At 42.3% G+C, this 27,845-nt stretch overlaps 2 protein-coding genes across 3 annotated transcripts; one reads left to right on the top strand and one right to left on the bottom strand.

Annotated features, from left to right (window-relative positions):
- Window positions 1-862: 862 nt before the first annotated feature.
- kcnk15 (potassium channel, subfamily K, member 15) lies at window positions 863-2,789 on the top strand. Its single transcript, XM_014135137.3, has 2 exons — window positions 863-1,448; window positions 1,768-2,789. Exons 1-2 carry the CDS (start codon window positions 1,166-1,168, stop codon window positions 2,787-2,789), a joined length of 1,305 nt encoding a protein of 434 aa, XP_013990612.1. The 5' UTR covers window positions 863-1,165.
- Window positions 2,790-8,972: 6,183 nt separating this feature from the next.
- On the bottom strand, window positions 8,973-25,413 carry LOC106566734 (TLD domain-containing protein 2). 2 transcript variants are annotated; one of them, XM_014135071.3, is made up of 6 exons: window positions 25,169-25,397; window positions 22,176-22,397; window positions 10,581-10,739; window positions 10,374-10,469; window positions 10,150-10,223; window positions 8,973-9,485 (listed from the first exon to the last, which is right to left on the bottom strand). In XM_014135071.3, the coding sequence occupies exons 1-6, from the start codon at window positions 25,202-25,204 to the stop codon at window positions 9,350-9,352; spliced, it is 723 nt and encodes a 240-aa protein (XP_013990546.1). In that variant the 5' UTR covers window positions 25,205-25,397; the 3' UTR covers window positions 8,973-9,349. The 2 variants fall into 2 exon arrangements, with proteins under 2 accessions (XP_013990546.1, XP_013990548.1); XM_014135073.2 differs by lacking the exon at window positions 22,176-22,397 and having other exon boundaries at window positions 25,169-25,413.
- Between the last annotated feature and the right edge of the window lie 2,432 nt (window positions 25,414-27,845).

Below are 27,845 nucleotides of genomic sequence, written 5' to 3'. Positions count from 1 at the left end.
CTGCCTACATTGAGACCCAATCACTGGCCACTAATAAATGGATCACTAGTCACTTTAACAATACCACTTTAAATAATGCCACTTTAATAATGTTTACATATCTTACATTACTCATATCATATGTATATACTGTATTTTATACCATCTATTGCACCTTGCTTGTGCCGCTCGGGCCATCCCTCATCCTTATATGTATATGTACATATTCTCATTCAGCCTGAGCAGATTTGTGTGTATTAGGTAGTTGTTAGAGAATTGTTAGATTACTTGTTAGATATTACTTCGCTGTTGGAACTAGAAGCACAAGCATTTCGCTACACTCCAATTACCATCTGCTAACCGTATGTATGTGACCAATACAATTTGATTTCATTTGAAGAAAGGAGTTCCAATGCGCAGGTCACCAATGCTCGCCTCCGCTAGTCGCTATCCATAGTGCTGAATGTTTTTATTCGGAGTCAGCACTCTGTCAATATTGAGTGAAAGAGAGAGAGAGCGGCCATGTGGTCGCGCATTGACTTCGCTTTTTTACTTTCCGTGGGCGCTTGGGGATTTATGTAATGTCTTATGTGGGTTTATAGGGTTGTGTTGGGACACTTGTTGAATGTGAGTAGGTTTGGATACTCCAATAGAAAACCAGGCGCAACAGTAACCTATGCATTTTGTAGAATAATAAAGTCAGACATTTTCTAATCTAGCCTATAGGCTCTCCATATCACGCATGCACAAACGAGATGCAAACGCTGGAGGAACTTATCTTTTGGACAGAATGCGTTGGATCTGAAACATCTCGAGGACAATGATTATCTCTCAACATTCTAGAATATACATTGAAGAAAATGGTTATCGAACATTTTAGAAACTCTACAGACTTAGTGCTGGAAAATTTTTATTGTGGGAATAATCGAAATGTATTTGACGGCAATGATTATCCACATTGAACTCAAGTAGCCTAAGACTCGCATGTTTTTTGGAAGGGGAAAAGAACCCAACGTTGCCAACATTTGAAACCTTCCATACACTTCCTCTTTTATCTGTGTGCACCTCCTCCCCACGCCACACCTGCTGTTGGATTGATTCTACGCCACAGCCAGAGAGGCGAGAGCTAAACCACAGTGAGCACCACTCCCACCTGTAAGAGTTTCTCCGCGCCGAGGGCTTGAAGATGAAGAAGCAAAATGTGCGGACCCTGTCTCTTATCCTCTGCATGTTCTCCTACCTGCTGGTGGGCGCTGCGGTGTTCGACGCACTGGAATCCGAGACGGAGAGCTCCCGCCGACGCATCCTTGAGCTGAAGCGCACTGAGATGAAGAAGAAGTACCGCTTCTCGGAGGACGACTACCGGGAGATCGAGCGGGTGGTGCTGCAAGCGGAGCCCCACCGCGCCGGGAGACAGTGGAAATTCGCCGGGTCTTTTTACTTTGCCATCACGGTCATCACCACAATTGGCAAGTTTTGCTAGCTTCCCTTAGGCTACTTTTCTCATGGCTGAGTTAAAGTGTTACAGGTGTCAGGAAATTGTTTTATAATACAGTGTCTCTGCAGTGTTCTGCATTTTCAAATAGGCTACTGTACAGAAGAGTCAGGCATTTGCCTATTTTAAAGTCTAATTTAATACATTGCACATCTATACCGAATATCGTAGCATGTTATTCCTTATTCTCGGAATCCCTTAACAATTGGCTTCATCAGCATCATTATTATTCTACAATAACACACAGTAAAGAGTAACTGAGTGTTCCTCTGGGTGGCCATCTATCTCCACAGGCTATGGCCATGCAGCTCCAGGCACAGATTCAGGGAAGGTCTTTTGCATGTTCTATGCCGTGCTGGGCATCCCGCTCACCCTGGTCATGTTCCAGAGCCTGGGCGAGAGGATGAACACGTTTGTCTGCTATCTCCTGCGCAGGGCCAAGCAGTGCCTAGGGTTACAGAGGACTGAGGTGTCCATGGAGAACATGGTCTTGGTGGGCTTCCTGTCCTGCATCGGCACCCTGTGTGTTGGGGCAATAGCCTTCTCCCACTATGAGGCCTGGACCTTCTTCCACTCCTACTACTACTGCTTTATCACGCTCACCACCATTGGGTTTGGGGACTTTGTGGCCCTGCAGAAGAAGGAGGACCTCCAGGAGAAGACGCCCTATGTGGCCTTCAGCTTCATGTACATCCTGGTTGGACTGACAGTGATAGGAGCCTTCCTCAACCTGGTAGTGCTGCGCTTCCTCACCATGAACACAGAGGACGAGAGGAGGGACGCCCAGGAGAGGGCCTCCATCAAGAGGGAGAGGGGCCTGCTGACCATGGGGCTCCATGGAGGAGGAGGAGGACCATGGCAGGGCAGAGGAGTGCTTAGGGTCAGGGAGAGGGACAGGATGGGGCAGAGCCGCAGTCACATCAATCTTTTCCTGCCCATGGAGGAGGGCACTAGCCGCACCAACCTCATCTCCTCCCCAGCAGAGGAGCAGGAGGATAGGGACAGGGCCAGGGGTGCCCCCTGCAGGCAGAGGCTGCATTTACAGCTGCATGGCACTGGCAGACAAAGGCCAGAGTCTCCCCTGGGCTCCTTGTGTTCCTGTATGTGCTACCATCTGGAGGTGTGTGAGAGCCCCCTGCCTTCCCACAGGGAGCACCCTGGGTGCAACATTAACTCAGTCTACTGCAACTCCATCTCTTACAGGATCCAGAGCTGGAGCCCCAGAGACAACACAGGACTCTCGTCCCCAGGGAGCACACTCTCGCTTGGGCACAACTTCAGGGAGTACCCCTGCTGCCGGAGGAAGTCAGTGTAGCACCACGTGGGACAGAATCTTTGTTTGTAAAGGTTGGATTAATCAAGTATTTTATACATATTTTTAATACACTACATAGGCAAGGTGTTGTAGTACACTGTAGATGCACACACTTTATTATAAATAAATTGGTGTAAAGTATTGGCAGAGGCAAGAGAATCTGTTTTATAACAGGAATTTTAGAACCTATTTTCCCTAATCAAATGATTACAATGCTGTATTTATACAGGATGAATTTAAGTTGTTTTTGCATTATAGCCGCTGGAGATGTATCTTGTGAATCAATTCATTTACTATTGTAATACTCTGTGAGTTGTTTGTTTTTTCCCCAATATTTTTTCCTCCTGGACAGTTTATTAGTATTATCTGCATTATAGATTTTTTTTGCATGCAAATAAGAGTGGAGATGCATGATTGAGATGATACACATGGCATGATAATTATATTAACAAAAATGTAATGATGCAAATGACTATCACTATAGATTTTTGGGTATTATGATTGTTTTTTAAGTACACACAAACACGCACACTCACACACGCACACGAGTAAAGCAGGTCCTCAGTGTGATGGCTGCTGCGGATTCTGTGGAAAGTACTTCATATTGCATGCCTTTAATGGAATTATGTTTTAATGAGGACATTGATAGATAGGAACATGAATATGGTAGCGATGGCCTTTAATTAACCATATCAATGATATATATAAATCATCATATTACTTGTCCTTATAGCAGGAGGTTAAAAACAACCCTGCATACATTTCCCTGTACTAATGCACAGCACATGCGTGATTTGTTTGGGGCGGCAAGGTAGCCTAGTGGTTAGAGCGTTAGACTAATAACTGAAAGGTTGCAAGTTCAAATCCCTGAGCTGACAAGGTACAAATCTGTCGTTCTGCCCCTGAACAGGCAGTTAACCCACTGTTTCTAGGCTGTCATTGAAAATAAGAATTTGTTCAACTGACTTGCCTTGTTAAATAAACATGCACAGAGACAGTTTGCCTTCTATTTGTTGATTTACATTTTATGGATGTAGCACATGCCTGATATGTAGCAAGACCTTTCAGAAATATGTAAGCCTATTTATTTCCATGCTCCATGGACCTTTAAACCATATTATGTTTTTAGATGAGACAAATCTTGTTTTTCTTGCAACTGTCATTGAAATTTATATCAGGTTTGGTTTTTAATCTTGCAAAGCCCTGTCTTGATGTTGACAAAATATTATTACATATTTTTTAAATTTAAGAACAAATTCTTATTTACATTTGACGGCCTACCCCGGCCAAACCCGGATGACACTGGGCCAATTGTGCGCCGCCCTATAGGACTCCCAATCATGTGATACAGCCTGGATAAGATGAGAAGGAATCACTAACAAAATGAAAAGAATGCATATTTAGATGTTTTTCCACCAACCCCTTAACATTTCTGTATAATAAACTCCATGACTAGCTGTCTATCTCTAATAGAGATAACATGCTCCCAGAACCAACACTGAGACCATTTGACTGCTTGATGGTCATGTGTAGTTTCACACACACACACACACACACACACACACACACACACACACACACACACACACACACACACACACACACACACACACACACACACAATGGTAGAACAGTTTATAATGGCACAAAAAAACACATTTAAATGTGACTAACAAGGGAACTGATTCTCCATGGACTTCCCATTTGTGCTGAATAAGACGCTCTGTGCAAGATGTCAATTACCAGATGCTATTGATTCTCTCACTTCACAGAAAAAGTTAGGATAAAAGAGAGTCAGAAAGAGATAATCTCAATAAGATATTTTAGAAAGATACTGTATTAATGGCCTTGATGATTTATTGGCTTGAGGGCCGTGCATATACTGTAGATTTGGAAAGTATTCAGACCCCTGGACTTTATCCACATTTTGTTGCTACATCCTTATTCTAAAATGGATTTAAAAAAATCCCTTATCAATCTATACATAATACCCCATAATGACGAAGCAAAAACAGGTTTAGACATTTTTGAAAATGTGTATATACATAGCATTTACATAAGTATTCAGACCCTTTACTCAGTACTTTGTACTTACAGATTCAAGTATTCTTTGGTATGACGCTAGAAGTTTGGCACACCTGTATTTGGGGAGTTTCTCCCATTCTTCTCTGCAGATCCTCTCAAGCTCTGTCAGGTTGGATGGGGAGCATTGCTGCACAGCTATTTTCAGGTCTCTCCAGAGATGTTTGATCAGGTAAAAGTCTGGGCTCTGGCTGGGCCACTCAAGGACATTCAGAGACTTGTCCCAAAGCCACTCCTGCATTGTCTTGGCTGTGTGCTTAGGGTTGTTGTCCTGTTGGAAGGTGAATCTTCGCCCCCAGTCTGCGATTCTGAGCGCTCTGGAGCAGGTTTTCATCAATAATCTCTCCGTACTTTGCTCCGTTCATCTTTCCCTCGATCATGACTAGTCTCACAGTTCCTGCCGCTGAAAAAAATCCCCACAGCATGATGCTGCCACCACCATGCTTCACCGTACGGATGGTACCAGGTTACCTCCAGACGTGATGCTTGGTATTCAGGCCAAAAAGTTCAATCATAGATTCATCAGACCAGAGAATCTTGTTTCTCATGGTCTGAGTCCTTTAGTAGCCTTTTGGCAAACTCTAAGCGGGCTGTCATGTGCCTTTTACTGAGGAGTGGCTTACGTCTGGCCACTTCACTATACCGGCCTCATTGGTGGAGTTCTGCAGAGATGGTTGTCCTTCTGGAAGGTTCTCCCATCTCCACCGAGGAACTCCGGAGCTTTGTCAGAGTGACCATCAGGTTCTTGGTCACCTCCCCGACCAAGGTCCTTCTCCCCCAATTGCTCAGTTAGGCCAGGCGGACAGCTCGACGAAGAGTCTTGGTGGTTCCAAACTTCTTCCATTTGAGAATGATGGAGGCCACTGTGTTCTTGGGGACCTTCAATGCTGCAGACATTTTTTGTTACCCTTCCCCTGATCTGTGCCTCGACACAATCCTGTCTCGGAGCTCTACGGACAATTCCTTCGACCTCAGGGCTTGGTTTTTGTGTACTGTCAACTGTGGGACCTTATATAGACCGGTGTGTATTTGACCCCCTGCTGATTTTGTACGTTTGCCCACTGACAAAGAAATGATCAGTCTATCATTTTAATGGTAGGTTTATTTGAACATTGAGAGACAGAATAACAACAAAAAAATCCAGAAAAACACGTGAAAAATGTTATGAAATGATTTGCATTTTAATGAGGGAAATAAGTATTTGACCCCTCTGCAAAACATGACTTAGTACTTGGTGGCAAAACCCCTGTTGGCAATCACAGAGGTCAGACGTTTCTTGTAGTTGGCCACTAGGTTTGCACACATCTCAGGAGGGATTTTGTCCCACTCCTCTTTGCAGATCTTCTCCAAGTCATTAAGGTTTCGAGGCTGACATTTGGCAACTCGAACCTTCAGCTTCCTCCACAGATTTTCAGTGGGATTAAGGTCTGAAGACTGGCTAGGCCACTCCAGGACCTTAATGTGTTTCTTCTTGAGCCACTCCTTTGTTGCCTTGGCCGTGTATTTTGGGTCATTGTCAATACCCATCCACGACCCATTTTCAATGCCCTGGCTGAGGGAAGGAGGTTCTCACCCAAGATTTGACGGTACATGGCCCCGTCCATTGTCCATTTGATGCGGTGAAGTTGTCCTGTCCCCTTAGCAGAAAAACACCCCCAAAGCATAATGTTTCCACCTCCATGTTTGACGGTGGGGATGGTTTTCTTGGGGTCATAGGCAGCATTCCTCCTCCTCCAAACACGGCGAGTTGAGTTGATGCCAAAGAGCTCCATTTTGGTCTCATCTGACCACAACACTTTCACCCAGTTGTCCTCTGAATCATTCAGATGTTCATTGGCAAACTTCAGACGGGCATGTATATGTGCTTTCTTGAGCAGGGGGACCTTGCGGGCGCTGCAGGATTTCAGTCCTTTACGACATAGTGTGTTACCAATTGTTTTCTTGGTGACTATGGTCCCAGCTGCCTTGAGACCATTGACAAGATCCTCCCATGTAGTTCTGGGCTGATTCCTCACCGTTCTCATGATCATTGCAACTCCATGAGGTGAGATCTTGCATGGAGCCCCAGGCCGAGGGAGATTGACAGTTCTTTTGTGTTTCTTCCATTTGCGAATAATCGCACCAACTGTTGTCACCTTCTCACCAAGCTGCTTGGCGATGGTCTTGTAGCCCATCCCAGCCTTGTGTAGGTCTACAATCTTGTCCCTGACATCCTTGGTGAGCTCTTTGGTCTTGGCCATGGTGGAGAGTTTGGAATCTGATTGATTTCTTCTGTGGACAGGTGTCTTTTATACAGGTAACAAACTGAGATTAGGAGCACTCCCTTTAGGAGTGTGCTCCTAATCTCAGCTCGTTACCTGTATAAAAGACACCTGGGAGCCAGAAATCTTTCTTATTGAGAGGGGGTCAAATACTTATTTCCCTCATTAAAATGCAAATCAATTTATAACATTTTTGATATGCGTTTCTCTGGATTTTTTTGTTGTTATTCTGTCTCTCACTGTTCAAATAAACCTACCATTAAAATTATAGACTGATCATTTCTTTGTCAGTGGGCAAACGTACAAAATCAGCAGGGGATCAAATACTTTTTTCCCTCACTGTAACTATATTGTGTCTGTGTGAACTGAAAGTGGGCCTCTGGGAGATTTAACACTGACAGGAGATTTATGATGTCTTTGGGTAATACGCATTCCAGAGCATGAGTTAATGTTTCTGTTTTATAAGGTACCAGAGAGAGCTGACTCCAGGGCCAGAACCTGGTGTATACACAATGAGAACAGTTTTTACAGCAGATACTGTCTGCTGTGAATTATACGTATCTTTCATTCAAATCTTACCCGTGACCCATTCCATATATCTGTTGTTTGTCATGTAGACTGAAGGGGGTGTATCTTGGCTATAAAAGACCTTTGTACATTTGTCTTGGGGCTCTTAACGAATCATCTGAGAGTGATTCATCGTCCAGCCATCATTATTGTAGAGCTCTCAAACGATGCACTTTATATGTGTGTGTTGTATTGACCTGCTCCCTTATTAATAAGTGAATAAATATTTAGTTTAATTATAACTCTGACTTGTGTGATAAGTTTGTCTCCTCATTTGATAGTAAAGAAATTAACCACCACATGCTTTTCCACAATTTTCGCAGTATTAATTCAGTGCCTTGTTGCAAACAACATGCATGTTTTGGAATATTTTTTATTCTGTACAGGATTCCTTCTTTTCACTCTGTCAATTAGGTTAGTATTGTGGAGTACAATGTTATTGAACCATCCTCCATTTTCTCCTATCACAGCCATTCAACTCTGTAACTATTTTAAATTCACCATTGGACTCATGGCGAAATCCCTGACCGGCTTCCTTCCTCTCCGGCATCTGAGTTAGGAAGAACTGCTGTATCTTTGTAGTGACTGGGTGTATTGATACACCATTCAAAATGTAATTAATAACTTCACCATGCTCAAAGATCGACTAATAGGTGCCATTTGTGAGGCATTTGAAAACCTCCCTGGTCTTCGTGGTTGAATCTGTGTTTGAAATTCACTGCTCGATTGAAGGACCTTACAGATAATTGTATAGGTGGGGTACAGAGATGAGGTAGTCATTACATGTTTTTGTTAAACACTGTTATTGCACACAGAGAGACTCCATGCAATTTATTATGTGACTTGTTAAGCACATTTTTACTCTTGAACTTATTTAGGCTTGCCATAACAAAAGGCTTGAATACTTATTGACTCAAGACATTTCAGCTTTACATTTGTAAGTAATTTGTCAAAAGAAATCCCAAAACATAATTGCACTTTGACATTATGTGGTATGTAGGCCAGTGACAATTTGTATACATTTTTTAATCAATTTTAAATTCAGGCTGTAACACAACAAAATGTGGAAAAGGTCAAAGGGTGTAAATACCTTCTGAAGGTAATGTATAGAAAGAGAGCGAGAGAGTGAAAGAGAGCGATAGCGAGCGAGAGAGAAAGGAGCTCTGTGACAAGGGCGCCCTCTAGAGTTGTAAATCAACGGTCACTGGGCACTTTGCCTATAAAGACAACGTCCCTCATCATGTGTTATTGATTGAGATTGACCACTCAGCTGTGCTAATCTGACTGTCCTTTAATTGTTTAACTCCCAGCAGAATATTTCTGAAGTAATCCAAATCTCCACAGAATGATACAGACATACCAAGCAGAAAATAAGGCCAACAGAAAGGAGTGATTATTACACACGGTCTAAATCATTCAACACCAGAGGCCAGTAGTACTCTATTTCTGTTTTCTCAATTCTTCTGAAGCTGGTGAGTTAGGGGCCTTATCTGTTTGTAATGAAAAATATTGAGGTGATGGAGTTGAATAACCATGCACAGGGAGCCACGCTTTGGATCCTCAGATGAGAGGTGCAGTCTTTTTCAATTCCATCCACTGTCACAATGGTTGCATAATGTTTAAGTAAGCAGGAGCATGCAGTCCCTTGTCTCAGGAGATGGCCCAAACCTCCAGGTCGTTGATTAGGAAGTCGTCAGAGGAGGACAACACGTCATTGTCGAATGTGTCACACCTCTGGCTCTGCCCACGAATCAGGCCATCGTCTAACCACAGCCCAAAGAGACCCCTGAGAGCATGATAGAGCAGGAGAAGGGGGAGGAGGAGAGAAACAAAAGAGAGCATAATTCCTCAACTTTCAAGCACTCCTTTAGACCACTAGTTACTTCCATATTCTGTGAATTATAGTTAGGGCCCTGGGTTTTGGTTAATTATGTCACATAATCAGGATTTTAACATTTATTTTACACCTATTCCAGAAATCAGAATTAGACCTAAAATGAAAGCAATTGTCTGAGGATGGTGCTGGACCATCTGACATAAAAATAAAAGAGGACAGTTTTATGAAAAAGCTTTCATTTAAAGGTTAAAATCCAGGTCATGTGACATGATTAAGCAAAACACAGGGCCCTATCCACTGGGCACAGATGTTATTTCAAAGTCCAGTTTTGATTTAAATGACTTGTCAACTAATGAGACTTCAATGTGAAATCATCAACAAAAACAATTCACCATGTCATTGGATTTAGGTTAAAAGTTGGGTGAAAAAAAGACAAAATGTCCTTTAGTCAAAGATTTTTTTATTCAAATCCAATCGGTTTTCCACGTTGATTCAACGTCATAACATAGATTTTTTTGTTGTTGAAATGACGTGGAAACAATGTTGATTCAACCAGTTTTTGCCCAGTTAGTAGTTATAGTTTATTAATGATAGCGGACCTATTTTCACTTACCCTCCTCCACCAAATGCCAGGTAGTCTGGACTTCCCTTCACAAAGAAGGAGTTACTAAACTTCCATTCATAAACCTGGAAAATAAACAATGATCATAGCTTTGCATCAGTTGTTGTTTGGAAACAACAACACTCATTATGCAGTAATACAGTATTGGTAATTTAGGTTAGATTGAATCCAGCCCTAAGCCAGTGATACTGAGACTCGACGTGGGGATATCTCACCTGGAGTTGTGGAGAGAAGGAGAAGAGGAATGTGTGTCCTGTTCCATAGTATGACAGACTGATTCGAAGAGTAGTAGGACAAAATGCACCAAACACCTAGGACAAAGAAATAGAGTTACAGAGCAAGGGATAAAAATCCCACATAGCCTTATGGCATAGGTGGGAAAACTTGGTTTAGGCAAGTAAAAGGCCTCCGCTTCTCCTCACCTGTCCACAGTTGTCTCTGATGACAGTGAGGGTACTGGTGCTGCAGTCCATGCCCCCCATGCTCTTGTACAGAGTGCCCAGGCTGATGCCGTGTCTCTGGGTGCTGTATACCAGAGACCAGGGGCACTGCTCTAGCCGGGCAGGAAGATGCTCATTTAGCTGGAAACCACAGGGAATTACACTGTGACATTAATATTTGTATCACTGATATTCATGTGGCAATTAATCATGACTAGTATTGGGAGCATATTTAGCACAGCAATAATACAGTAATACAGTGGTTTGACATGATGTCAAACCACTGTACATGAGATGCATTGATTTAACGGAGAATGGTGCAACTGCGGCCTGCAATTCGGGGCGTCCTGCTGTTTCAATATGCTTTGTTTTGTAGTCATGACAGACAAAGATATATACATTAAAACAAAAATATACACGCAACATGTAAAGTGTCGGTCCCATGTTTCATGAGCTGAAATAATAGATCCCAGAAGTTTTCCAAATGCACAAAAAGCTTATTTATCTCGAATTTTGTGTACAAATGTGTTTACATTCCTGTTAGTGAGCATTTCTCCTTTGCCAAGATAATCCATCCACCTGACAGGTGTGGCATATCAAGTAGCTGATTAAACAGCATGATCATTACACCCCAAGTTGCTGATTAAACAGCATGATCATTATTATCCCCAGCACCTTGTGCTGGGGATAATAAAAGGCCACTAAAATGTGCAGTTTTGCGACAACACACAATGCCACAGATGTCTCAAGTTGAGGGGGAGTGCAATTGGCATGCTGACTACTGGAATGTCCACCAGAGCGGTTGCCAGAGAATTTAATGTTAATTTCTCTACCATAAGCCACCTCCAACATCGCTTTAGAGAATTTGCCAGTACATCCAACCAGCCTCACGTGTATGGCGTGGTGTGGGTGAGCAGTACCTGATATCAATGTTGTGAACAGAGTGACCTATGGTGGCGATGGGGTTATGTTATGGGCAGGCATAAGCTACGAACAACGAACACAATTGCATTTTATCAATGGCAATTTGAATGCACAGAGATACTGTGACAAGATCCTGGGGCCCATTGTGAGGCCCATTTTTTTTTTTTAAAGGTATCTGTGACCATCTGTGACCAGTTATGTGAAATCCATAGATTAGGGCCTAATGAATTTATTTCAATTGACTGATTTTCTTATATGAACTGTAACTCAGTAAAATCTTTGAAATTGTTGCATGTTGCATTTACATTTTTGTTCAGTATAGTTAAGAAAACTTTACTGAGCATGTTGTCAACCAGCTACAGTACATGAAGTAGGTAAGTGAACAAGGGGTTTCCATTTCCTGTGTAACATCAATATTGCTACACCTGCATGTGGGCATTCCTGAACTTCTATTAGTGCAGGAACCAATGGGATGCTCAGAATGCCCACATGCAGGAAGGCCCCGAATTGAGGGCCGCAATCACACACTATTGATTTAATGGGATATAACCTGACCAATCTATGCGTAAAAAAGGTTGCACCAGGGTATTTATTGACAAGCCAGTCAGCCAAACGTTGCTCCCGTATTTTTGCCAATCACCTTGCTGGTATGTGGTGCCCTCTCCCTGGGTGTCAGGGGCCTCTTTATCAACCTTGTTTACATTTTTCACTAAATTCTGGTTTGGTGGAGATTCTAGGATTTGTGTGCGGGTAAACAAATTATTGGGAAAACCTGTCACATGCAACATGACCCAAACACATGACTGTTTCTATCTCCTGCCTTGGTATAGTAGGCTATGAGATGAAATAGGCTATGTAGCGCTACTATTGCACAACAACACTGTAGCCTACACATGATGTCAAATATTTTACCCTCTAAAAGCCTAAGCCGTTAAGAGGGGGCACAAAACTATGGATTACCTTCAGATGAGTCCCATGATACTTGTGGGGGTCGTTGAGCAAAATGGAAAACACCATCGTGGGGTCATAAATCGGACGCTACAGACGTTTTCGTGAGAAGACCGATTTCTGGGATGTCTCATGGTCTGACAAAAAACCGAGATAAAGACAGATTCATGTTGGATAGTCGACGGATAGTCGCCTGTAGTTTTCCTTAAGCCCGCCAACAGCAGTTAGGGACCGTCAACATAGTGACAAATCTAATTTTTCAAATTTCAATAGCTCTTTAACCATTGCTCCTAAAATTTTCAAGACTGATTGTAGCTAACCCGATGGCATAGACACACCTTGCACACACCTTTTTTTGGTCGATTTCCATCTCACACTATTTGAAAATTATTTATTTACATTTTTGAATTTCAATAGCTCTTTGGTCATATGACCTACTGACTTCAAACAAGGTTCAGAATGTACATTCAGTGGCCCTATACAGTGCACACCCTTTAGTTTGTCCATTTTCAGCACGCAATTTTACATGAATTATCAATGTTTTTCAATCTTTATAATTTCAATAGCTCCTTGATCATGTGACCTACTGACTTCAAACAAGGTTCAGAATGTTTAGTGGATTATAGTTATTGCATTGTACTGGATCTAATACATATTAGCATTTTACATACATTCCTAAGTGTAATAATGTTATATGACATACTGTGAAAAACTCTTGGCTGCTGACTCTGTCACTTTCAGACATGCGCAGAGCAGACTGAAAAGGGAAGGGTAGCTCTTGACTTGAACCACAGGGGTTCTCTGCAAAGAGAGTGTAATCCAAAAGGCACAGACACACCCCTTGACCTGTATGTATTCTCTCCTGATTGGTCTCCGTGGTGCTTAGTCAATGGGAACTCCGTTGCCGGCCCCATCATAAAGTTTTTACACAGTCTGACTAAAGTGCCAGAGGTATGAGGACAGACATCCTCCTTTGTATTTATGGAAACAAATATTTCCTAACACTTTGGATCCTATTCTTGGACAGTTAGAAGACACAATGCGTCAAGGCAAAAAAAATAAAAAATACTAATTACTGTCCATGAGTAACCTCAACCTTGTGGGTCTGTGGGTGTTTGGGCCAATAAAGTGCCAACTCAATTCTACCACTGACTAAGTCTCTCATGCCACTATGAATGGGGACACAGGGCAATAGTTTTTAATCTAAACCAGGCCTTTTTTACTGGAGTACACTAACCCCTAATTGGGGCTCTTTTCTTGACACACAGTAGCAGTTTACCAGATAAGAAGTCAAGAAGATCAAAAAGTAGGGGGGGCGTCCTGTGCTGTGGTAAAATCATAGCTGAAAAATGCCTCTATGTATGTGTATACTGTATGTGGGAATGTCTTATGTCTGTCCTACATGTAGTGTTGGTACATGGAATATTCCTCAACTGCATATCATAAATTGCTATTGCAAATATAAGTATTATGTTCAACAACTGACATTTTCATATATCATTTTGACAAACACACTTTGGTGCTTACAATTCATTCTTTATTGTCATAGACTTGGTGGGCACTGTCATCTGTGATCTTTGTGATATGACTTTCTTTAAGCACATACTGATGAAACTGTCACTTAATATATATTTTTTAAAGTCTACAAACACTCTACATTTATTCACTCTGTGATAGGGTTGGATCATATATGCTACCTTTATTATTGTCCTGTAAGTGGTTCAGTGCCTATAATTTAGGCTGTGTGTAGAATGGGGCATAAAGGAAATTACCCCTACTAGATTATAGTGATAAAGAAATCACCATACAGTTTTGGCCTGTGTATTAATTTGCCTATAACTAATCAGAATTCCATTATGTTTACATAAAAAAGAGAATACTTCAAAATGAGAAGATCCTGCCATGGAAAAGACGAAAGGAGGGGAAATAACTCACACCATGCAGCAGGACACCTTCAGCTGCGGGGTCTTTGTAATTGAGGTTTGATAGTTATATTTTCAATAATTAATGGTTAGCTGTTGTGACAATTCGGTCAAAAACTATTTTATTTTTTTGGTGTAGATGGGTTGAGGTCGGTGATTGTGGAGGCCAGGTCATCTGATGTAGCACTCCATCACTCTATTTCTTGGTCAAATAGCCCTTACACAGCCTGGAGGTGTGTTGGGTCATTGTCCTGTTGAAAAACAAATGATAGTCCGACTAAGCGCACACAAGATGGGACGGCGTATCATTGCAGAATGCTGTGGCAGCCATGCTGGTTAAGTGTGCCTTGAATTCTAAATAAATCACAGACAGTGTCAGCAGCAAAGTGCCTCCTCCTCCATGCTTCACAGTGTGAACCACACATGCGGAGATCATCTGTTCACCTACTCCGCGTCTCACAAAGACACGGTGCTTAGAGCCAAAAATGTCAAATTTGGACTCATCAGACCAAAGGAAAGATTTCCACCGGTCTAAAGCTTCTTAGGGATAGGGTCTATTTTTCTCAATTTCCGCCTGACTGACATGCCCAAAGTAAACTGCCTGTTACTCAGGCCCAGAAGCCTGGATACGCATATAATTGGCAGCATTAGATAGAAAACACGTTAATGTTTGTAAAAATTTTTAAATAATGTATGAGACTATAACACAATTGATATGGCAGGCGAAAATCCCCCCTCCAAAAATGTTGAGGTCCCAGGCTCTTATAATGGAAAGCTATGGGTCCTATGTAATTCCAGCTCCCAGATTGCAATTCCTATGGCTTCCACTAAATGTCACCAGTCTTTGTTCATTGTTTCAGGCTTGTTTCTTCAAAAACGAGCAAGAATTTTGAGTTTTTGTACAAAGAGTCCTGGTACAATATCAGTCTGTCGGCACGCGATGAAGAGGACGAGCACTTACTAATTTTACTTTTCTATTGAACATACTTCTTTCCGAATGAAATATTATAGTTTATTTACATTTTAGGATACCTGAGGATTAAATAGAAACGTAGTTTGACTTGTATGAACAAAGTTTAGCAGTAGCTTTTTGGACTCCTTTGTCTGCAAGTTGAATGAGTGGATTACTGAAATCTAAACTGACTTTTTGGGATATAAAGAAGGATTTTATCTAACAAAACGACCATTCATGTATCAAGTATCAAGTCAAGTCTCAAGTCCTAAACTTTGAGTTTTGAGTCCTAAACAAGTCATAATGTGCTCTTCACCAAATGTAATACCATTTCATATTTTTAACAAGAGTAATAGTTAGTATATTACATTTACGCAAATCATGAATGCTTTTAAAAACATCTATATTTATTACTTTCCAAAGACCCCCCCCCCCCCCCCCCATAGTGATCGACAATCAAGGATCGCTATGGGGCACAATCGGGCAATGTAGGCTTGTACACAATCGCTCAACCTTAACACACAGACAAACACACACTCTCTCGCTCTCTGTGTGGATTACAGTAGGCAATATGCATGCATGTCAATGGTTTTAGGAACAACAGTAACATCAGGCAGGATTTAGGCTACCAACTGCCTAGCCAGTTGTAGCTCAATCTTGGGTGCAATGATCACGTTCCTGCACTGACTGACTGTGTGGAGGCTCATTGATTTAACGTTACGTTAGCCTACATGATACACTATTAAAGTAATAAAACATATAGCTGTCGGCTATATTAGCCACAACCTACCGTTCTATGTGCACCTTCAAATGTCGAACAAAGTTGGAAATTGTTGCACCTCCGTCTGTAATTTTCTTCCCGCATATTTTGCAAGTTGTAATCCATTTCTTGTTGATACAGCGTCGTCTTTATATCTGAAAATAATAATTTTGGGTATCATCTTTCCAAGGGCTCCATCTGAATTCACCCGCCGACGTTACTCTGCATTTCCACGCACAACTTTTTCTCAACTGGCACAATTTTATTGGCTGCTGTCCGATTCAAACTGTAATCCGTTAACCTGTCTGGGCTAGGGGGCAGTATTTTCACGGCCGGATGAAAAACATACCCAATTTAAACAGGTTACTACTCTGGCCCAGAAACTAGAATATGCATATTATTAGTAGATTTGGATAGAAAACACTCTGACGTTTCTAAAACTGTTTGAATGGTGTCTGTGAGTATAACAGAACTCATATGGCAGGTAAAAACCTGAGAAAAATTCAAGCAGGAAGTGGAAAGCCTGAGAATTGTAGTTCTTCTTTTGATTCTCTATCAAAGCTACAGTGTCTGTGGGGTGACGTTGCACTTCCTAAGGCTTCCATTGGCTGTCTAAAGCCTTCAGAAAGTGGTTTGAGCATTTTCCTGTCACTGGGCAGATAATAGGAGCTCAGTTACTGAGTGGTCTGCCTGGCAACAAAGGGATTGGATATGCTCGGTCCCGCGAGTGTGCCCCTCCTTTTTCTTCTATGCTATTGTCTGATTGGAATATTATCGCAATTCTACGTTAAAAATACCATAAAGATTGAATTTAAACAGCGTTTGACATGCTTCTAAGTACGGTAATGGAACATTTGGACTTTTCGTCTCTCGTTCCGCGCTCGCGCGTTATGCCTTTGGATAAGTGATCTGTACGCACAAATAAAACGGAGGTATTTGTACATAAATATGGATTATTTGGAACAAAAGCAACATTTCTTGTGGAAGTAGCAGTCCTGGGAGTGCATTCTGACGAAGATCAGCAAAGGTAAGAGAATATTTCTAATACTAATTCTGAGTTTAGGTTGCCCCGAACTTGACGGGTGTCTGAATAGCTCATCGTGATGGCTGAGCTATGTACTCAGAGTATTGAAAAATGCGCTTTCTCCGTAAAGCTATTTTAAAATCTGACACAGCGGTTGCATCCAGGGGTAGTCCATCTATAATTCTTTAAATAATTGTTATATATTTTGTCAACGTTTATGATGAGTATTTTTGTAAATTGATGTGCACATTCACCGAACGTTTTGGTGGGAATACATTTTCTGAACATCACGCGCCAATGTAAAATGCTGTTTTTGGATATAAATATGAACTTTATCGAAATCGGACAATGTGGTTACATCAAGGAGAAGTGTATTTTTAAAATGGTGTAAAATAGTTGTATGTTTGAGAAAGTTGAATTATGACACTGTTGTTTTTGAATTTGCCGCCTTGATATTTCACTGGCTGTGTCCCACCTAGCCCATAGAAGTTAAATGAAGAGTTGATGCCCTGCACACTTTTTTTAATAGCATAATTTTTTATATTTGGGCTTGGGGAGGGTATCAAGTCAGGTCGAGTCATAAGGCTCAAGTCCAAGTTAAGTGACAAGTCAAAGTCAAATTGCAAGTCATCATATTTGTGACTCGAGTCTGACTCGAGTCCATGTCATGTGACTCGAGGCCACACCTCTACAGTCAGTACAGCCAAAAACCACATAGAATCAGATATTTTAAGCCACATTTCAAACCACCTTCGTAGGTAGTTTGAAGTCAGATCCAAATCTGAATACTGGCCATGCAACGTGTGTCTGAATGTTCAAATCTGATTTATTTGCCCTGAAGTGGTTTTTAGAATTATTTGTCATATCTTGTTGCTTGCTAGCTACTCTGTTGACAGCTTGACAAGAACATGTGGTAGCTAATTAGCTTGTTAATTGTTTACAAACAAATTAGTGAATGTGCTACAAAGCTAGCTAACTTAATTGACTGTCTTGGCTAGCCAAAAAGGACTCATTTTGAAAGTTGGATCATCTTATCGTTTGAGGCTTTAAAAAAGTGTACACTATGATTTACAAAAATTCAATACGTTTTTGATCAGTTTTGGTTTCTCAAACGCAAGCAATAAGCCAGTGGTCACAGATATAATTTGCAAAACACCTGAGGACAGTTAGTCAGGATAAGGTCAATCAATGAGGAGTTTGCAATGAGGAGTTTGCTATTTGATTTTTTTAACTTAAAATCGAGTGGGTTTCATTATCAACTGAGTCAAATTAAAATCAAGACAGATTATTTAACTGATCTGAAGCATGTCTAAACCAATCAAGATGTTGATCTCCTACACAACCAGTTCAGATACCAGAAAGGGTTTTATATAATCAGCAATAATACCAACAGCCTCGGACAAAGCGTCTGTGGGGCGATAGACCGCAGCAATAAATATGCATATTGTGGTTTATGGTCACATTTATAACTAACAGCTCACACATTTTGGGGACAGAAATGCTAAGAGAGCATGATGCCATAAAGCCCACAGAAGAAGTTTTTGGGAGTAGAGATCGCTTAGTCAAGATTAATGTGCGTTATTATTGTGCATACCTTTTACCTTTGATGTACGGATTATTATGTCACAAATTTTCACGCACAATAATTACCTTGACACACGTCCTCCATGGTTTGGTCTTTATGCCACTTTCAAGACAACTTGGAACTCGAAATCTCCGTCATCTGACTTCAGTGCATTCAAGACAACTGCCCGCTGGTCACAGACACATGACCGGAGAAAGATGTTCTTCTTCTTCGATGAGGTTTCACGGCGGTTGGCATCCAATAAATGTTGCAATATCGCCACCTACTAGACTGGAGTACAACTCCCTTATACTTTGCTTGAATAAATAAATAAATACCCTAACATCTAACACTACACTCAAAAAAATATATAAATTAACACCACCCTACTCCACTATTTAAATCTATTTAGTCCTACCTCAGGCCAACAACCTGAAAGGATGGGACACCACCACTTAACACACCCTGCAACTCTTCTGATGTCAAGTCTCGCACACCCAAATACCTCTCTGCAGCTGCCACCACAACCTCAATTTTCTGCGACTTACATTCCATCCCTGCAGTACAGTTGATAACCATTGCTATAAATGCAAAAAATCCAATCTTAGAAGGCCTAGAAAGCCAGCATCCCGGAGTTGCCTCTTCACTGCTGATGTTGAGACTGGTGTTTTGCGGGTACTATTTAATGAAGCTGCCTGTTGAGAACTTGTGAGGCGTCTGTTTCTCAAACTAGACACTCTTATGTACTTGTCCTCTTGCTCAGTTGTGCACCGGGGAATCCCACTCCTCCTTCTATTCTGGTTAGAGACAGTTTGCGCTGTTCTGTGAAGGGAGTAGTACACAACGTTGTACGAGATCTTCAGTTTCTTGGCAATTTCTCACATGGATTAGCCTTAATTTCTCAGAACAAGAATAGACTGACGAGTTTCAGAAGAAAGGTCTTTGTTTCTGGCCATTTTGAGCCTGTAATCAATCCCACAAATGCTGGTGCTCCAGATACTCAACTAGTCTAAAGAATGCCAGTTTTATTGCTTCTTTAATCAGGACCACAGTTTTCAGCTGTGCTAACAAAGTTGCAAAAGGGTTTTCTAATGATCAATTAGCCTTTTAAAATGATAAACTTGGATTAGCTAACACAACGTGCCATTGGAACACAAGAGTGTTGGTTAGTGATAAAACCCTTTTGCAACTTTGTTAGCACAGCTGAAAACTGTGGTCCTGATTAAAGAAGCAATTCTTTAGACTAGTTGAGTATCTGGAGCACCTATGTAGATATTCCATAAAGAATCTGCCGTTTCCAGCTACAATAGTCATTTACAACATTAACAATGTCTACACTGTATTTCTAATCAATTTGATGTTATTTTCATGGACAAAAAATGTGCTTTTCTTTCAAAAACAAGTACATTTCTAAGTGAACCCAAACTTTTGAACGGTACTGTATATCTCTTGATGGCCTATCCCTCTGCACTGGTACAGATCTGCTACTCACACCACTCCTCTCAGGAACCCTCCAACCTTGACCCATCTTCCTCTACTGTCTCCACTGCCTCAGCATATGACAACTTCTGCACTACTCTAACCCTGGAAACCTCAACCTGCCTCTCTTGCATGGGACATTTCTGATTCCCAGCCCCATGGGCACCATTACAATTGGCACATACCACTACTTTCCCCAATGCTACCTTTGTCTCATGCCCTTCTGCACACTTCTCACACCTAGGAACCTCCCTCCTACACACAGCTGCAACATGCCCATAACCTGTAACAACGTAATGTATTCGGCACAAAAGCTTGTACAGGATAACTTATATATCCTAACATCACTTTGTCGGGCAAAGACTCAACATCAAAACTCAAAAGAACAAACAATGACTCTTCTGTTTCACCACTCACGCCACCCTGTGTGCGTCACACCAAACAACGGGCATCACAAACACCGGAAATCTTCCCCTTCAGTTAGTCAACTTTTACATTTACTTCTACCCCATGAATCCCTCCTTCCAATGGTGTCCTTTTCCTTAGAGCAAAACAATTCACATTTCTTGCCCCCATTCATTTAACTTGGAACGCCTTCTCCCTCTAACCAGCAGAAACACAAACAATTATCACCAAACCACTTCTGGCTACCCTCACCGATTCCACAGCACCCAACTCTGCTTTCACCCACCCTGAAACCACAAATGGATCAGCCAAAAGGCAAGGGTCCACCTTTTCCAAAAACTTCACTCCTACTGTCACATACTCATTTGTATCCTGACCCTCGGTGCAAGCCTCGGGCTCCGAGAACTTCAACACACCTACCACCTCCGATACTTCGACCTCATTCACTTCCATTTCTCTTCCTGTCTTCAGCTCACTCTACTTACACTTTCTACCATTCTTCTTTAACAAACCACCTCCTTTTTTCCTGCCATTTTTAACAGACTCAAGCTCACCCTCTTCCTCCCTCTCTCTTTTAGACCTCCTCTGCCTCTCTTTTTCCCTCCATTCCTTCTCCATATTCCAAGTCTCCTTATGATAATACTGTAGTTCTCCTGACATGTATCTTGTTCTTGCCTTCTCGAGGGATGCCATTTAACTGGCTGTCACAATCTCTGTACCCTCAGGATGTAGCACTCAACGGTGCATCCCAATTATAAAGCAGCTGCTTTGTCTTGATGTCCTTCTTTATCAAAAGCTACCACAATGCTTTTCCATTTCAAACAAGTGCGCTCTTCCAATCACCATCCACCGTCTCGCTTCATCTGGTTCGCAGGAAGATATTTAGGGGTGGGTGTGCTGTTTGTTGACTATTTTTCTCCGCTCATACAGGTGTATTAAAGGGCCAGGCACAATTTTTTAAATTCAGAATTATTAGGAGGTGCTCCAGCACCCTCAGCACCCATACTTCTCGTGGCTATGAACAGATGTCAGTTCAACCTCTAGTTTTGATTTCCATTTGGTTGTAAGTCAACTAACCTGAATTCAACGTGAAATCAACAAAAACAAATCAGTTTTGCAGTTATCACATTACATGTTTTGGTTGAAATTACTTGGAAATGTTGATTCAACCTGTTTTTGCCCAGTGGGTGGAAACTATAAAAACGAGCTCTGACTGGGAAGAATTCGTTTTGAATGGTCATCTAAGTCGGAATTCCAAGTCGGAAACTCGGGAAACCTATTTGTAGAGCTCTGACTTTCCAACCTAAAGATCACTGACATTACAATTTGACCTAGGTTTTTCAGTCCCCATTTGTCTTGAACTCATCATTAGTATATTGTTTGGCATTATTTGTAGTGTTAATATGCTAACATGTAGTTGCTCAGTTGACCAAACCAATGTTGTAGCCATATTTATGTCAAGCTAAGTACTCAGGTCAAGCATTACAGTTATAATCACCAAGCATATTTTATTATGTGTCAGTTGCATTTGGTTAACTTCTGAATTTGGTCACTAGGAAGCAGGCAAACATAACTGTCTTTGAGAGCTGGTAGTCATACCTGACATAGCTGACCAATGTGAAGGAGGCTGCTTTGGTCTGTGAGCTCAGGCTTCGTTGGGTCCTCCGAGCTGAGGTAGTCTAAATCCTGCCTGTCTGAAAGGCACCGTCTTTGTGTATGAAGACTGTCCACTTCGACAATCTCTAAATCTTTTTCCTGCTTCTCTTCATCCTTACTATTGATCCTCTGGAATGAGGGTGAGGCCTGTCTGACACGGTTGACCTGTGTGACACACACACACACACACACACACACACACACACACCACACACACACACACACACACACCACACACACACACACACACACACACACACACACACACACACACACACACACACACACACACACACACACACACACACACACACACACACACACCTGGTGAGAGGAGTAGGAAGACAGCTCAGAGTTCCATCAGACATCACCCAAAGTTCCAACAATCGATTTTGCGTTGCTGTCTCTCTCTTCTTCTCCATCGCTGCTCCTCACTTTGGTCTCCAAGCAATTAGCTTGCTAGCATTCCACTGAGTGCACAGTGCCACATGTTTCCCTCCTCTCTCTCCCTCTTTTCTTGATCAATTCCTTTATCCCTCTCTGGAAAGTGCTTGCTGGCTTTGGGCTGTCCGACACCCATAACCGAAGGTGTTTTAAAACCAACACTAATACCCTTTGTTATTCTGTAAAGGGCTGTTGTAGGGAGACAGCAATGGATTTGTGTCTGTGTGTATGTCTGAGTGTGTGTGTGAGTGGGGATGTGTGTATGTCCACTGTGTGTGTGTGTGTGTGTGTGTGTGTGTGTGTGTGCGTGCGTGTGTGTGCATGCAGTGTGTGTGTGTGTGTGTGTGTGTGTGTGTGACAGAGAAAAGGAGCATTTACTGTGATTGTGTGTGTGCCCGCGCACGCATGCACTCTGTATATGTCTGTGGGGATGTGTGTGTGTTTGTGTGCTTCTTTACTTCAGTCTTAAAGAACATTCATCAACCCTGAGGGTAGCCTTCTCTGTTCCCATGGTGCGAGGCTTTTTGCATCCTTCTGCTGATCTGGCAGGCTGCAGTACGCAATCACAGCTTTAGAGTGCTGAGCTTTGTGTGTGTGTTTGTGACTGTGTGTATTTTCACAGTCTATATCCATCAGGACTTCAGTGCAATGGTTTCCCTATGGATCTATAGCCAACACGAAGCCTTACAGTCAGTTAACTGGCTTATGATTGTCCATTCTTTCCTCAACAGCTTGCTCTATGTGTAATGGTCTTCAGTTCTGGTGGACAAAAGCTATGTTCTGATGTTTGAAAATGTACCATAAGCACAGGGCCGGACTTATGCATTTGGGGTCCCAGGGCACCTACCTCCAGGAGGCCCCCAAACTGTTTTTTTTAGGAAAATAGCTAACTTCCTGCATTTCAACACATTTTGCCATGGGGCCGAGAGAAAGATTTGCAGTTTAGAACGCTATTCTACACATTTTTTCATGAGGCTGAAAGCTCATTTTGCCATTTAAAGCAAATTTCCTGATATTCTACACATTTTGCCATGGGGATGAAAGTACCTGCCTGGTATTGTTCCAAATACCAGAAAAACTTTGGTTAGTGTGCAAGCTATAATCCATAATCACTATACAGTATCAAGTGTTTATGTGCACTGAACTCTTCTCTAACTATTCCTTTGCCTCCCAGTCCCAGCCAAAAAGAATAAATCAATGAAATGGTTGCCACACGACTGTACAGTAAACAGCTCCCTGCTGTCTTTCTGCATGCGGTGACCTGCGAATAGGGGAGCACAGACGTGCTGCCTATGTGGCACTAAGCCACGCAGAGACTCGCTCGTCACAGTGCCAGCGACTGCGCTTGTGTAGAAACACAATATGGTCATCTTGGCTGGGCGCTCAGATAGACGGAGGTGGGGAAACAAACGCTTGCCAGCCAAGTTGTGTCATTCTTTTAAAAATGTTCTTTCGCTCTCTCTTTCTCTACTCTCAGGCCATTCTCTGCAGGGAGCCGTGTGAGGAAGGAAATAGTCTTTCTGGACTGATAGGAAGGAGTGATCAAATGCACAGTGTTCTCAAAAACAATCCAACATTGTGACATTATTGTGTTGTTTGATTTTTCAAGTTCTCAGATTGATAATGTATTTATTCCATTTCCCTTTTATATCCTACAAAGATTGTACTGTTTTATAACGGAAACTTCTGGGAAAGATGAATCCATTAAGTAATAGTTGCATAATATATATTTTTCCTAGCAGTGTGGAATTGAAGCTGTGTCTTGTATAACAAATGAAAGCCATTATCACTTTTACATAATAGCGACATTAATAGAACTGATAACAGCTTTATCATCACCTTGATCTGTCACCCCTCTCTTCACTGGAATAATGGCAGCTAATAGCATCTCTTTCCACAGAAAATTTTCTGATTAATATAGAATTGACATATCTGCCAGCCCTCCATAACGAATTGACATCATTAACTATACTGGACAGTGAGTAACTAGAGACAAACCATTCAGAACACCCTTATGTTCCCACAGTATGTTCCCATCAACACTGCTCTTTAATTCTGGTAATGATACACAGTGCTATTGGCATATATTATCATACGTCATTGGAATACATTTCTACACACTAGCACTGACATTGTCTACAATGTCAAAGGACATCTTAAAAAAAGAAATAAACACCAATCACTGTGTAGGGCAACGGCAGTGTTTATATATACACAGCAATGGCTGTAAGCAGTAACACACAACTACCTCTATTTCCATTTTTCACACTGAACACACCATGGAAGTCCTTTGTTCTTACATGAACAGTAGAGGATTTTCATGTGCTATGTTATCATTGACCATTGCATTCCGTTGCAAAACTTTGGTTTAAGGTCTAATGTTTATGAAGTACACTTTACTTTAAGCCTGAGTGACAGGCTTAAAGCCCCATCTAACTAATAACCAATTGGTAACTGATTATTCCAACCCTACACATACACACTGTACTCACCAAGAGGTTGTAACGCAAGGCTTTGAGTATATCCATATTCTTCAGTGATTCTCCAATGAAATTGTCTCCCTGTATGAACGTTTATTCACTTCTCAGTTAATCAGGTAGGTAGCCTAGCCTAGTGGTTAAGAGCATTGCACCAGTAACTGAAAGGTTGCTGGTTCAGAGCCAAATTGGTGAAAAATCTGTCAATGTGCCCTTGCTCCTCCTGTAAGTCACTCTGGATAAGAGTGTCTGCTAAATGTAATTACACCTTCCCTTGGACACACCTATTCCCTCTTTCTCTCTGATGAGGGTGGTTAGAAAGTGTGGAATATTCCATGTGATTACTAAGTGACATCTCATTTCTCAAGGTACTCAATAGGGGAACAGCAGTTTTGAATGATGGTTTGAGCACAATTGATAGGTTCCTGTATGTCATTGATATGTTTGATTGCAAGTATGTGTGCGTGCGCACATGTGAGTGTCTAGGCCTACTACAGTTCATGCATGTTAGAGGGAAGGAATGAATCCAATATGATCATCAGGAGCTGCTGAACTTCACTTTTACTTCAGCGTTTGATCTGACTGATTTGTCGTATCTTACGCCACAGGGAAATCAGGAACCAATATACTCAGTCAGTTAGGAAAGCTAAGGCTAGCTTTTTCAAACAGAAATTTGCTTCCTGTAGCACTTATTCCAAAACGTTTTGGGATACTGTAAAGTCCATAGAGAATAAGAGCACCTCCTCCCAGCTGCCCACTACACTGAGGATAGGAAACACTGTCACCACCGATAAATCTACGATAATCGATCATTTCAATAAGCATTTTTCCACGGCTGGCCATGCTTTCCACTTGGCTACCCCTACCCTGGCCAACATCTCAGCATCCCCTGCAACAACTTGCCCCCCCCCCCCCCCCCTCCCCTCCCCCGCTTCTCCTTCACCCAAATCCAGACAGCTGATGTTCTGAAAGAACTGCAAAATCTGGATCCCTACAAATCAGCTGGGCTAGACAATCTGGACCCTCTCTTCCTAAAATTATCCTCTGAAATTGTTCCAACCCCTATTACTAGCCTGTTCAACCTTTCTTTCGTATCGTCTGAGATTCCCAAAGATTGGAAAGCTGCCGCGGTCATCCTCCTCTTCAAAGGGGGTGACACTCTAGACCCAAACTGCTACAGACCTATATCTATCCTACCCTGTCTTTCTAAGGTCTTCGAAAGCCAAGTTAACAAACAGATCCCCGACCATTTCGAATCCCACCGTACCTTCTCCGCTATGCAATCTGGTTTCCGAGCTGGTCATTGGTGCACCTTAGCCATGCTCAAGGTCCTAAGCGATATCATAACCACCATCGATAAAAGACAGTACTGTGCAGCCATCTTCATTTTTACCCCTTTTTCTCCCCAATTGGTAGTAGTTTCAGTCTTGTCTCATTGCTGAAACTCCCGTACAGACTTGGGAGAGGCGAAGGTCAAGAGCCATGCGTCCTCCGAAACACAACCCAACCTAGCCACACTGCTTTTTGACACAATGCCCATCCAACCTGGAAGCCAGCCACACCAATGTGTCAGAGGAAACATCGTACACCTGGCAACCTGGTCAGCGCACACTGCACCCGGCCCGCCACAGGAGTCAGTAGAGTGCAATGAGACAAGGATATCCCTGCCGGCCAAACCCTCCCTAACTCCCTAACTCCCTAACTCGGACAATTCACCAGAATCTCTGGTGGCACAGCTAGCACTGCAGTGCAGTGCAGTGCCTTAGACCACTGCGCCACCTGGGAGGCGTAATCACCACATTCTTATCGGCAGACTCAATAGCCTTGGCTTCTCAAATGACTGCCTCACCTGGTTCACCAACTACTTCTCAGATAGAGTTCAGTGTGTCAAATCGGAGGGCCTGTTGTCCCGACCTCTGGAAGTCTCTATGGGGGTGCCACAAGGTTCAATTCTCGGGCTGACTCTTTTCTCTATATATATATATATCAATGATGTCGCTCTTGCTGCTGGTGATTCTCTGATCCACCTCTATGCAGATGACATCATTCTGTATACATCTGGCCCTTCTTTGGACACTGTGCCTAACAAACCTCCAAACGTGCTTCAACACCATACAACACTCCTTCCATGGCCTCCAACTGCTTTTAAATGCCAGTAAAACTAAATGCATGCTCTTCAACCAATTGCTGCCCGCACCCTCCCGCCCGACTAGCATCACTACTCTGGACGGTTCTGACCTAGAATATGTGGACAACTCCAAATACCTAGGTGTCTGGTTAGACTGTAAACTCTCCTTCCAGACTCACATTAAGCATCTCCAATCCAAAATTAAATCTAGAATCGGCTTCCTATTTCGCAACAAAGCGTCCTTCACTCATGCCGCCAAACTTACCCTCGTAAAACTGACTATACTACCGATCCTTGACTTCAGCAATGTCATTCACAAAATAGCCCCCAACACTCTACTCAGCAAACTGGATGTAGTCTATCACAGTGCCATCCGTTTTATCACCAAAGCCCCACATACTACCCACCACTGCGACCTGTATGCTCTCGTTGGCTGGCCCTCACTACATATCCGTCGCCAAACCCACTGGCTCCAGGTCATCTATAAGTCTTTGCTAGGTAAAGCCCCCCCTTATCTCAGTTCACTGGTCACCATAACAACACCCACATGTAGCATGCGCTCCA

The sequence above is a fragment of the Salmo salar genome, chromosome 13 (genome assembly GCF_965601325.2).
Source record: "Salmo salar chromosome 13, fSalSal1, whole genome shotgun sequence".
Taxonomy (NCBI): domain Eukaryota; kingdom Metazoa; phylum Chordata; class Actinopteri; order Salmoniformes; family Salmonidae; genus Salmo; species Salmo salar.
This window is presented reverse-complemented; position numbering and strand designations above follow the sequence as displayed.

Coding starts and splice junctions, on each gene's coding strand:
- kcnk15 (XM_014135137.3), top strand. CDS start 1,166: ATGAAGAAGCAAAATGTGCGGACCCTGTCTCTTATCCTCTGCATGTTC. Junction 1,449..1,767: donor CACGGTCATCACCACAATTG/GCAAGTTTTGCT, acceptor CTATCTCCACAG/GCTATGGCCATGCAGCTCCA.
- LOC106566734 (XM_014135071.3), bottom strand. CDS start 25,204: ATGGATATACTCAAAGCCTTGCGTTACAACCTCTTG. Junction 10,470..10,580: donor TCAGAGACAACTGTGGACAG/GTGAGGAGAAGC, acceptor TCTTTGTCCTAG/GTGTTTGGTGCATTTTGTCC. Junction 10,224..10,373: donor CCTTCTCTCCACAACTCCAG/GTGAGATATCCC, acceptor TTTATTTTCCAG/GTTTATGAATGGAAGTTTAG.